The following is a 13,984-nucleotide window of genomic DNA, read 5'->3' as shown; positions in this document are numbered from 1 at the left end:
TTATCACGGAATTCGCTAGAGCACGGAATTCTAAGCAAAAACTGTTCCATAATTTTTTTTTGAAAACTCAATACTTTCTGAGTTATTCGTGTTTGAAAATTGACCATTTTCATTGAAACATACCTTTTCGAAAGGGTTTTTGCGAATACTTTAAAAACTATGCATCTAACTAAAAAAACTATATTCAACATCTTTGTAAGTTATAAAAAAACAGACACTTGCCTCCATAACTCTTCTAGTTATAATACAAAAGGAGATATGGTAGGTGAAAATAATTTGTTTTTTGGTACATTCTCAAATTGGTGTATTTAACTTGAAATAACAGAGAAACGGTCAATTTTAAATGTATAATGCTACCAATACCTAATGTAGTGCTTGAAAAGATCTTTAAACTAAGCTATATTAAAGGTCCATTACAATAAAACTAAACGAGATAATGTTGTTCTGAAGCTATTTTCTTGTGGCATTTTTATAATAAAGTATATTCAAATTGGAAATAAGCCACAATTTTACCTAAAAATGATTTTATTAACGTTTCGACGCCCAAGTCGGGTGTCGTTGTCAAAATACAAAATAATACTAAATAAATAAAAATGTTGTTGCTAAGTAAAAAATTCTTCTAATAATTTATTTAATCTGACTCATTTATATCGGCAATTCAGACACGTATTATACATTTTAAAGTAGACCACTTTAAAATGATATTGCCAATATTGACGAGTTGCGTTCCTGGGACGACTTTACTAAAAGATAGTTCATTCGATTACATGAAATCAATCCCAACTCAAGAATATCCGCCACAAAAAATCATAGCATGTGATCTGTCTTTAAAAAGACAACCAAATGCAACGGTGGCACTGAAATTCTCGCGTTAGAGATTCCATAGTAAATCACGAGGGAAAACCAGGAAAAACCTCGTGATACTATCCCGACATCGTAAGTATTTGGGTTTACATTTAGTTTACTCTCAAAACTAATACCAAATTCTGACTTGATATTTTAAATTTTAAATATGTACTAACTCGATATGTTACTGATTTACTAAATGTGGTATTTTCTTTCTATTGACTTCCTCCTTTAATATGGGTAACCACATCCTACTGCATTCTACCGAGGAATTTGCGACACAATTGGTTTCATTTAGCATAATTAGAGCCGCCTCTTTGATTTTTCTCTTGTTACTATCTGCTTAGGACTATACTTGAATCTCTCCACTGAACTTTATGTTCATTATCCCATGCGTGTTGACATATTTGCGATCTATCAAATTCTCTATTTTTTGTATAAGACTGATGTTTATTTACTCTAACGTCTAATGGTCTTGACGTTTCACCTATATAAAATTGTTCGCATTCACAAGGTATTTTATAAATACAATTCTTTGTTCTTTCTTGTTCACTGTTAGGTTTAGTTTTAGATAGAATAGATCTCAATGTGTTTGTTGTTTTGAATGATGTTGATATGTTGAATTTATTTCCTATTGTTTTAAGTTTCTCGGATAGTCCTTTTACATATGGTATTGATATTTTCCTCGTATTATTTCTTGTGAATGTTGTAGGATCCCGTTCTAAGTTGTTCTGTTCCATTCGATCCAATCTTGACAATTCCTTATTTATAAACGATATGGGATAATCATTTTTTAATAAAACAGATGTTAACAATTGTTTTTCTTCTAAAAATGAATTTTCGTTAGAACAAGTAATTTTGGCTCTATCATATAAGAATTTAATGATTCCCTTTTTAACGTTGATGTTATGATTTGATTTGTAATTGAGATATCTGTTGGTGTGTGTTGGTTTTCTATACACTTGAGTCTCATATCCAGTATCCTTCTTTGAGACCAAAACATCGAGGAAAGGTAGGGTGTTATTGTATTCCTTTTCCATTGTAAACTTTATTGTCTCTTCTTGATCGTTTATAATATTCAGGAACGTATCCAACAATTCCGATCTATGAGGCCATATGGAAAACACATCATCTACATATCTCCACCATACTGTGGGTTTTAAATTTTGTTTAGAAATGATATTAGTTTCGAAATCCTCCATAAATATATTAGCCAATAATGGAGATAAAGAAGAGCCCATTGCGAGACCAAAATTTTGTTTATAGAATTCATTATTTAGTTGAAAATAGGTATTATTAGTACATAATGTCAATAACTCCATTATAGCTGATACATTTAGTCTTGTCCTAGTTGCTAATGTATTATCATTTTCTAATTTCGTTTTGATTATGTTTAAAGTTTTATCTAATGGCACATTTGTAAATAAACTGTTTATGTCAAAACTTACTAAAATATTATTTGGATTAAATTCAATATTTGATAATTTGTTTAAAAAATGTTGTGTATTTTTTATAAATGTGTCATTATTATTTGCAAATGGTTTTATAATATTTAATAAAAATTTTGATAGTTCACTGCAAGGAGAATTGATGGTACTACAAATAGGTCTAAGTGGAATATTTACTTTGTGAATTTTCGGTACTCCATAAAAATGTGGTGTCTTACTGTAATGAGGTGTCATTAATTTTCTTTGATAGTACGTTAGGTCATTTTTAAATTTGAATAAAGTTCTATAGATTTTGTTTTCTAGTGTCTTCGTTGGATCCTTCGTTAATTTGGTATAAGGTCCATTTGTAATTAGATCTGTAATTTTGTCCTCATATTGTACTTTATCCATTATTACAGTTGCATTTCCTTTATCCGCTGGTAGGATTGTTATGGAGTCATCATTTTTTAAAGTTTTTAAAGCTTTCATTTCCTCTTTGCTGATGTTCTGTTAATTTTATTAGATTTTTCCAATTCAAGTTTGCATAGTACCCTATATTGTTCTTTTTCATGAGTTGGTAAACACTGGGATATTTTTTCCACTGCGCTAATTATGTCTAATTTTGGAATAAATGGATGAGTGACAGCATAGTTTAAACCTTTTGACAATACCAAATTTTCCGTTGCATTTAAATGTCTATTTGATAGATTGACAACTGTCGCTAATATGTCATTATTTCTATTTAGCTTATCAAAAGTATGTATACTATTTTGTTCTAAAAGAATATTAAATTTATTTAAATGTATATTTCTTTGTTTCTGATATGAATTTTGATAAATTATGTGTAAACTAAAAATAATTCGATCAAAATCAGAATTTGATATCATTCCGTAAAGCAAATCTTCAATACTTACGATGTCTTGTTCAATAAAAAATAAATTTGATCTATGAAATTGTAACCTTTCCCGGATCATTGACACACTGGCTCTATGTAAAATATTTTGGAGTCTTCTGCTTGAGTATGCTGGTCGTAACCTCAAGCCTTTTGGTATTAAATTGTTGTCTCTACATCGTCTTAAAAATTTAATTGAATTTTGACAGTGTGCCAATTTCTCGTACAAAGTTTCCAATCTCCTAAAATTTTGACAAACGCTAGGCCCATACCGGTTTCTTAATGTTGTTCTGAAGCTATTTTCTTGTGGCATTTTTATAATCAAGTATATTCAAATGGGAAATAAGCCACAATTTTACCTAAAAATGATTTTATTAACGTTTCGACGCCCAAGTCGGGTGTCGTTGTCAAAATACAAAATAATACTAAATAAATAAAAATGTTGTTGCTAAGTAAAAAATTCTTCTAATAATTTATTTAATCTGACTCATTTATATCGGCAATTCAGACACGTATTATACATTTTAAAGTAGACCACTTTAAAATGATATTGCCAATATTGACGAGTTGCGTTCCTGGGACGACTTTACTAAAAGATAGTTCATTCGATTACATGAAATCAATCCCAACTCAAGAATATCCGCCACAAAAAATCATAGCATGTGATCTGTCTTTAAAAAGACAACCAAATGCAACGGTGGCACTGAAATTCTCGCGTTTGAGATTCCATAGTAAATCACGAGGGAAAACCAGGAAAAACCTCGTGATACTATCCCGACATCGTAAGTATTTGGGTTTACATTTAGTTTACTCTCAAAACTAATACCAAATTCTGACTTGATATTTTAAATTTTAAATATGTACTAACTCGATATGTTACTGATTTACTAATTGTGGTATTTTCTTTCTATTGACTTCCTCCTTTAATATGGGTAACCACATCCTACTGCATTCTACCGAGGAATTTCGATATAAATGAGTCAGATTAAATAAATTATTAGAAGAATTTTTTACTAAGCAACAACATTTTTATTTATTTAGTATTATTTTGTATTTTGACAACGACACCCCACTTGGGCGTCGAAACGTTAATAAAATCATTTTTAGGTAAAATTGTGGCTTATTTCCCATTTGAATATACTTGATTAAACGAGATAATGCTGCAAACAATATTGATAACTAATGTGTTTTAAGAAAAAATGACAAGTAATTTTAACCCCGATCCACAAAAATGTAAATGCATCGTTTTCCTTCTACAGTACCTTTTACTGTAGTGTTATTTCTATGTTGTTGAAAAAAAGATCAAACTATGGAGAGTATTTTTAAATTTTCTTAAAAATCTTCCTTTTTCTCCATGTAACTTGAAAATGATAAGAGATACAGTAATGAAAAATAAAAATGAAATTTTTATCTGAAAAACCCTACATTTTTGTATGGTAACTTTTTTCTTATCTCTTATCATTTTCGAGTTATATGGAAAAAAAAGAAGATTTTTAAGAAAATTTAAAAATGCGCCCTATAATTTGATCTTATTTTTTTTAAACATTCATTTTAAACCAGTCCAACTTTTTAAACATATAAATAACAATATAATAAAAAGTATTGTAGAAGGAAACCGATGTATTTAAATTCTGATGGATAAGGGGTTAAATATACTTCTCATTTCTTCTTAAAATACATGAATCATCAACTTTTTTGCAGAATATCTCGCTTAGTTTGTATGTAATCTACATTTAGTATAGCTCATTTTAAAGACCTTTTCAAGCACTACAAAACTTGTAAGTACCATTATACATCTAAAATTAACTGTTTCTCTGTTATTTCAAGTTAAATACACCGATTTGAGCATGCAAAAAAAAACAAACTATTTTACCTACCATATCCCTCTTTATATTTAAACTAGAAGATTTATGAAGGAACTAATCTCTTTGTTTTTTTATAACCTACAGAAATATTTTATATAGTTTTTTGTTAGATGTATGGTTTTTAAGGTATTCACAAAAATCCGTCCGAAAAGGTGTCATTTTTCAACTAAAATTGCCAATTTTCAACCATGAATAACTCAAAAAGTATTGAGTTGTCAATACATAATTATTATTATAGAACAGTTTTTGCTTGAAATTAGGTTCTCTAGCCTCTTACGTGGCTATTTTAACCAAAACATTTTTCACTCCCGAGAAGGGGTGGGAACCACTCCCAAGATAAAAGCGCACATTGGCATAGGGTAGACTTTGTTTCATGAGCTATTCCCTACTTGCTGTGAAAATATCAAGTAAATCGATGTAATAGGATGGAATTCGGAACCCAATTATTATTATTATTATTATTATACAATAATATCGAGCCAAAGCAGAGCTTATATGGCTCAAAGTACAAAAATAATTGTAGGTCTTAAACTAAATAATATAACATAAAACAAATTCTTACAAAATAAAAATTAAATTAAAGTAAATATTCAAAAGAACTGGTTTTCATAAAAGTTGTTACAACAATAGCAAATTAAAAAAGATACAAAAACTAGAAAGTAAGTATACCTAAAAATTACAATTTTTTTTCTCATAAAAAAACATAAAATATATCCTTATATTTTACAACAACTATTTTAACAAAAATTGGTAACATTACACATACAATGTCCAGTTAGTTCTTATCAAACCTGTTTCTGAAACTATTTAAGCTAATAGCCCCTACGATGTCATCACTTAAACTGTTCCATTTATCAAAAACTCGATTTACCAAAAAGTTTTGCCTTACAGTAGTTTTAAAAGGTTCCTTTTTCAATTTATAGTGATGACCTCGTAGTTTAGCATCTTCGCTGATATTAAAAAAATTCGATGTTCCCCAAAATTCTCCCCTAAGAATTCTGTAAGTACATATTAAATCACCTCTCTCTCTTCTATGAGTCAATGGAGACAACTTAAGCTTTCTTAATCGAGTTTCATAGCTTAATTTTGCATAATTAAAAGGTAGCTTAGTAGCTCTTCGTTGTACTCCTTCTAATAAATTAATATCTCTTTGTAAATTAGGTGACCAAACAGATACCGCAAATTCCAGGTGAGGTCTGACATAACTTTTATAGAGTTTCAAAAACAAGTCTGGAGACATTCTAGGAAAAGCTTTTGATATGAGGTATAAAGCAGAGTTAGCTTTACCGACTACTTTTGCTGTTTGAGTAGACCAACTTAACGTTTGGTTGACCGTAACGCCCAAATCATTAACTTCCTGTACCGATTTCAGAGGAACTACATCCAAAAAATATGTTATATGTGGATTGTTATATCCACATTGAACAACACAACACTTACGCGAATTTAATGGAATAGCCCATTTCATGCTCCATTCTGATAGCTGATTAAGGTCACTCTGAAGAGTATTAACAATATCGGGACAGTAATATAACTTTAAATCGTCGGCATATGAAACTGATTTTGACTGCCATCCGCACGTTAAATCAGATACGTACAACAAAAACAGAATAGGCCCTAATATAGATCCCTGAGGGACACCACTGGCTACCGCACGTGGAACACTGCAGTCATTTTCCACTTTGACCGAAAAAGTTCTTTCAGAGAGGAAGTTTTCTAACCACAATAGCAACTCACCACGCACGCCGTAATGTTCTAGCTTCAGCATTAATTTTTGTATGGGTACCTTATCAAATGCACGGGAAAAATCTATATAAATAATGTCAATCGGTTCATATCGGTCCAAAGATAAAGTCCATTCATTAAGAGAGTGAAGAAGGTTGCTAGTTACAGAACGGTTCGGCAGAAATCCGTGTTGAGAGACTGGAATAACATTATGCTCTAACCAAAAGGATATTAATTTATTAGCTATTAATTTTTCCATTATTTTAACTGATGTTGGTGGAACTGTTACTGGGCGATAATTAGACGAAAGGAGTTTATTTCCACTTTTATATATCTGTGTTACTATACCAGATTTCCATGAAGCTGGTATTGAATTTGTTTGCAAAGATTTGGCCAATAAAGCTGCCATTGGAGCCGCTAGACTATCTGCACAATTATGATATAACAATGGTGAAATCTTTTCCGATCCAGGAGACGCAGTAGTCTTTAAAGAACATAATACCTCTCTAACCAATTCAGTAGAGATGTCAATTGTTGATAAACTCTCCATTATTCTATCAGTAGTGGGCAAACCTGAAAACGCAGCATCCGTGTCAACTGTAAAAGCAGTGGAAAAAGTCTCAGAAAATAACTCACAAACCTCTTCTTTTAAACATATTTCGCCATTAGATTTTTCTAATAAAGGAATACCAGTTTTTGTACAGAATTTTGATCTAACGTATTTGTAAAAAGATTTGGGACCTCTGGAGCTAACTCTGTTTTCATAATTACTTCTCGATAATCTCAACTCCTTTGTCAATCTATTGGAAAATTGTCTATGTGTAAGTATGTTTTCTTCCGATGGATTTTTTCTTACCCTTTTCCATAAAATGTTTTTTTCTTTAGTCATTGCGATCAGTCGGTTATCGATCCAAGGGCTTCTGGGATTAGTCCTAATAGTGTACTTTGAAGAACATTTATCAATACCTTTATATATAATTTCTTTATAGTTATTCCAAGAATCATTACATGAACAATTATCTAAATCCGGCCAAATTACTTCTCTAAAATAGTGATTTAATTTAACATAATCTATTTTACTAAACTCCTTAATAATTTTTTCATTAATTGCTCCAGTAATGTCCAATTGAGCTTGTGTCTGAAGAACTACATGGTCCGAAATACCTATTGGTGAAAGATAATGAATTTCACTGATAAGTTCTTCCTCATTAGTGATTATCAAATCTAAAATCGAAGGTGTATTACCTTGACGATATCTAGTAGGTTCTTTTACCAATTGGTTTAGATTGGTTTGAAAAAATAAATTGTAAAATGGAACACTCGGATTATCTCCAATAAGCGGAGTTTGAACTGGCCATTTTAAATCCTTAAAATTGAAATCTCCACAAATGATTAAATTTTCTTTTTCTCTACTACATTTTTCAATAAATTCACACATTGATTTGGTAAGAGTAAAAGAAATGTTTGGTTTATAGATAACAAGGAGGTGCAAAACAACTTTATTAGGAAAGATAATTTTAAACATAAGAGATTCTATACCTTCCAGATTATGACTTACAGTACTTATCTTAGATTTTTTAAAGAAGGTCTCCTGAAAGTAGACACATACTCCGCCACCTACACGATCAATGCGATCTTTACGATAAATTGAATAGCCATTAAGTTTTACAAAAGAATTAGGTATTCTGGGACTTAACCAGGATTCTGTTACAGCAAAAATATGAATATCGGGATTAGAAGATGAAAATGACAAAACATCAGCGAACTTAGCATGTAAAGAAGCAATATTAGTATAAAAAATATTTATTGTTGTCAACTTTATTCGTTTTTTGCGGTGGGTTGTTGGTTAGTACTAACAATGGTTGGAATCTTATTAATATACCTTATCGTTAGATCCTTATCTAGTATTTTTCGTTTTTACAGTTCCTCTCGCACTTTATGTAAATAGTTAATCTGATATTTAGTTAAATCATCCTTTAAAACAACTCTAGAAAATTGGGTACCTAGCAACCTCTTCTTATTTCGTAACATAAACAAAGGACTATCATTATCTAAAAATTTAACTTTTACTGGCCTAGGCTTATTATTGCTAACTTTTCCAATTCTAAAAACGGACGCAAATGAAGGATTTCGCGGTTTTATTGTATCTATAATCGTGGAAACTGTGAATACATCCTCCGCCTCCTTATCATCACCTTCTGGTTCTGGTAGATTATACAAAATTAGGTTAAACGATTTCTGATGACGAGCAATTGATTCCTGAACACAGTCCTCGAACTCCATTGGGCTAGTTCTCGAAGACTGTTCCAAAACCTCAAGACGCTCCTCAGTCGATGCAAATCTATCTGACAACTTAGAAATTAGATCAGTCAATTTATTGAACTTATCTTCGAATGTACAGCAACCGTTACAGACGATTCTTAGTGACTTTGATTTTGCCCTAGTTATTCTTATAACCTCCTCCTGTGCAATATCTAGACATTGAATATGAATCGGTAAATTGCACGACATACAATTAAGCGTATTCTTATTGTCAACAATCGACAACTTACAATTTGGACATTTGTTCATCTTTATTGGGATTCTGAAACTTGACTGGCCTAATATGTGATTACTGGTAATGACTTCTAAAATTCCGGTTCTATAAGGTACAGGTACAAGTACGACTATAGCAGATAATTATTGTTTTTATAATAATATCACTTGATACTTATATGTACAGTCGTAAATAATTGAAGAAACCACAATAAATATACTTGGGATGAACTCACCCTTTTACTGTAATATGCGTTTCTTATCACTTATTACTTTTGATTACTCCAATATTAATTTTAATTGAAAAAAAAAACACTCTTTTTACGAGAATTATACACAGCGATATAAATACGTTCAATCGCTTTAACGACCTTTTAACGATCCTCTCATTGACTGCCCTAATTATTGTATCTGTCTATATTCCATTGAATAATTGATTTAAACGACGCCATTTTTAATTTCTATTTGTAAAATAGTTTTAATTTAATTAGTATTCGTACCCCCTCTGTGGCTCAGTGGTAAGAGCGCCTACCTTTGGATCGAAAGATCCGAATGGTCGTGAGTTCTAATCTCACCAGGGTCAGAAATTTTTCGTTTATTATATAATAAATTAACAAATGAAAATAGTTTCTGTCCTTGTGGGATCGGTACTCATCGGAGGGACCGCAGACGTTCGGATACAATAGGCGTCTCTTTGCAAAGACAATGACGTCGACTTTGCAAAGTAACAAGACATATACTCAACACACACACTACACATGACAGCAGGTACCTAACTGTAAAAATTCATTGTACCTACCATGCCAATAGCCATTAGTTGTCGAGGCATTAGCTAAATAAAAAAAAATAAGATTCGTGATCTGTGTCATGTAAAATGTCATTTTCTTTGTTGGTAGATGGAAGTTCGCGAGTGAGGTGTTGTGTTATTCTTTTTTTAACTTTGGTAGGTATGTACATTTGATTTTGAGAGATTTATGTATTTGTTATAATATGAGCATATAAGATAGTAAGCATTACTATACTTACGTGCATAGAAATCGACCCACTTAAAAATTTGGTCATTTGATGTCTAATATTTCCTAAACCTGTTGGCCGATTTAAGTGATTTTTTTAACATCTTATAGCCTGATTTTTTAGCAATACCACTGTAATAACAATGTTGCTAAAGAGTTAAATTTTCATTGTATACCGGGTGTACCAATCAAACTGTGTTTTTTCTCAAAGTTCGCATCACCCTGTGGAATATTCTAGCATTCCTAAAATACTGAAATTAAAACCAAACTACAGCCTCTGGTTTTCTTAACATTCTGTTTTTTGATTCATTAGTTTATGTTGGATAATAAAAAAGTTAGGTACCTTAACAACTAGACATGTTCTTCATCAATAAACGGTGTTTCTAAATAAGTGCGACAAACTTTAAGGGGTAATTCTGCATGAAAAAATAATGACCGTTTGCATCATAAACGTATGTCTGCAAATGTTACGTTTACGAGATACGGGATGTTGAATTTTTTCTTACAAACTGACGATTTATTTATTGCTTTAATACCAGTTGAGGTATGCAAATGAAATGTGGTGGGTTTTAAGACGTAGTGATTGCACATTATTTGACATACAATTAACAATTTAATATTCACCATTAGCGCGCATACGTGTAATATGACCGATCATATTACCCGTATGCACGCTAATGGTGAATATAAAATTCTTAATTTTATGTCAAAAAATCCGCAATAACTATCTCTTAAAACTCACCAAATTTCATTCGCATATCTCAACTGGTTTTAAAGAAATAAATAAATCGTCAGTTTATAAGAAAAATTCAACATCCCGTATCTCGGAAACGAAACATTTGCGGACATTCGTTTATAAAGCCAACTTTCATTATGTTTTCATGCGGAATTACCCCTTAAAGTTTGTCGTACTTATTTAGAAACACCGTGTATTCATGAAGAACATTTCTAGTTGTTAAAGTACCTAACTTTTTTATTATTCAACATAAACAAGTATAAACAAGTAATAGTTACAAGAATAAAAAACCACTAAACGCCGTAAAAATGAGTGGCGCATACAATATTCCAGCTACAAAAGATCTGACATGAATATTATGTGGCGCGAAAATGTACTGTCATTTTGATGCAAAACAAAATTCTAGTTTTATTTTAAAATACTTTTCCATAATATTTGCTAAATTTGAAGTAAACGCGACACAAAAGTGTAACTTTGATACAGTTTGAATTTTGAAACTCTTTTGTGGCGCGTTTACTTCAAATTTAGCAAATATTATGGAAAAATCTTTTAAAATAAAACTAGAATTTTGTTTTGCATCAAAATGAAAATACATTTTCGTGCCACGTAATATTCATATCAGATCTTTTGTAGCTGGAATATTGTATGCGCCACTCATTTTTACGGCGTTTAGCGGTTTTTATTCTTGTATCAGGGGTTTTTCAAAGTTATTTATAAACTAAATTTATGAAGTTGAATGCAATGTTCCTCTATTACTCGTTAAGCTTTATAAATGGTCACCTTTGTTGCATTATCTCCCAAATAATCTAGTGTCCATCGAATGTATACTAGATTTTTTTCTATTCCAAATAGATTAAAAAAAATATTGAGATAACCGGTAAATGAAGTCGGATTGCCCGTTGCCAGATCAAATTTAGCGTCGTAACCACTACAACTACATAAGCCATTTCGGGAATAATCGTTAATTGGATGATACTTTTGTAGCTTAATAACTTCTAAACGGCTTAACCGATTTTGATCAGTAAACATGAGTTTGAAACGTATTGACCAGTAGTATCTGATGGGTCTAAGGTCAAGTACGATAACTGAAGCTATTACAGGAATTATTGAGCTTAAAAAACCGTTTTTCCCATAGGAAATAGATTTGATCATACTTATGAAGCCTATAACTTAAAAATTCGAATTTTCCGGGATATAACGTATACACCGTTCTAGAGTCGTTCTACAAACGCTCAGTTATTGACGCAATTCGTAGGTTGAAATTTTGAGTAATTGTCGAAAAACCAAAATTTTCAAAGTTTAATTTTTCAATTTTTTCGGCTATTGAGCCGTGTGTATGTCTGATCCTGACGGCTTAAACAATATTTAAAAGCTTAACTCAACACTATTGATCTGATGTGTTTGCGGTTGTCCTGTCTCTTTTTGATCCGAAGATATGTGCCCCCAAAAAATATGCCGTTTTGTACCTACCAAGTCCTATAGCTAGCTTATGGGTGGTCAAAAGTCACAAACTACACCGGTTCTGAATCGGCCCTGACCCCCTCTTCAAACACAGAAAAAAAATTCAAATCGATTTAACTTTTAAACACACATACATACATACATATCCACAAACATTTTCCCTTTTTTAAATAAAAATTGAGTCATATTTCTGAGGTCGGTAACTTTTGAATGGTATAACCGATTTTCAAAATTAGACATGCGTTGGAAAGGTAATGATCAGTACTATTAGAAGCCGCAAATTTCGGACTTAAATTTTTTAAGTTTTTGGAAGTTTTGGGGACGAGAACGAAAAACAGACCCTAAATAAAAAGGGCCGTAAAATCCACACCCTAGGACTAAAATGGATGGTTGACATATGAATAGCTGAGTGTTTTCCTGAACTTTAAAATGGGACTTGGCCCATCTTTCAATTCAGTCAGATTTAGAAAATCGAAAATTTCGTGTATATATAGTGTCGCGTGTATTGGGTCTTGGTATGCGCCACTGGCGAGAACTGCCGTTCTCTGGTAATAGTAGCGATCATATCTGGAGAACCCTGAACATAAATTGGTCGGGACTAAGGATAAATAGTATGTTCTTTATCGGTGAAATATTGCAAAACCTTTAAATTTTAAAAACCGCTTAGGTTGTCAAACAAAAAAGTGATATTGTACCCACTGTGTTTCGACATGCACGTTTGATCCGTGAGAAACGGATTTCGGCGTTCGCGCAAACTAGAAATACCCACAACCCGACTTGGGTAAAATAGATTACCCAAGTAGGGTTATGGGTAATATGCTTTTGCTCAATCTCCGTTGAACGTGTTTATTTCGGCAATTGAGTACTTCTGTGTATACACAACGCCTTCTGGACATTTCGCTTCGGCCAATGTCCGAATGAAATGCTTCCACGACGTGGGTAATTCACGTTGACCACATCGCGAATTGACTAAAAATTTCGGACATTGTCCGAATGCGGAGTTTGAATATGTATACTAATAATATAAAATTATTTTAGGACAATCCTCTGGACGAAAATAATTGGAAACATTTTGTTATCCAGAAATTTAGAAGTCGATTACGATTACTTATATACAGGGGTAAAAAAGATGGCTTAACTCCTTACTTGTTTCTAGATGATCAGTATTACATAATACCAAAAAAATTATTTGTCCATTACAAAGTTAAGACTGGTCACGCCCTTTGGAAATTTCATAAGTGTAAGTTATTTACTCATCATTTCTCTTTTTTCCATTACAGACAACAACTTTACAATATTTTAAATTTAAAACTTATTCATTCTAGGGTATGCTGTACCAAATTGCAAAATATATCTTAACAACATTAAAAAGGCTCTATTGTTTCTTTGATTATTGAAGTTTTTTTTTGAAAGGATAGAAGCAATTTTCTCTTAAGTATAAGTAAAAATATATCTTCTTTTTCTAGTGCTGTGTCGATTAATGA

General features: G+C 31.6%; 1 protein-coding gene across 2 annotated transcripts in view; it reads left to right on the top strand.

Annotated features, from left to right (window-relative positions):
- Positions 1-13,984, top strand: part of LOC114335080 (tyrosine-protein phosphatase 69D-like) — a 729,328-nt gene that overhangs the window by 162,218 nt on the left and 553,126 nt on the right. For both annotated transcript variants that reach the window (XM_050654333.1, XM_050654334.1), the window contains one exon: positions 13,539-13,740. In XM_050654333.1, the coding sequence (XP_050510290.1) occupies positions 13,539-13,740 (202 nt within the window). The remainder of the gene's footprint in view (positions 1-13,538; positions 13,741-13,984) is intronic.

This window comes from Diabrotica virgifera, chromosome 6 (assembly GCF_917563875.1).
Source record: "Diabrotica virgifera virgifera chromosome 6, PGI_DIABVI_V3a".
NCBI classification, from domain to species: Eukaryota; Metazoa; Arthropoda; class Insecta; order Coleoptera; family Chrysomelidae; genus Diabrotica; species Diabrotica virgifera.
Note: the sequence above shows the minus strand (reverse complement) of the source record. Positions and strands in the feature narration are given on the sequence as shown.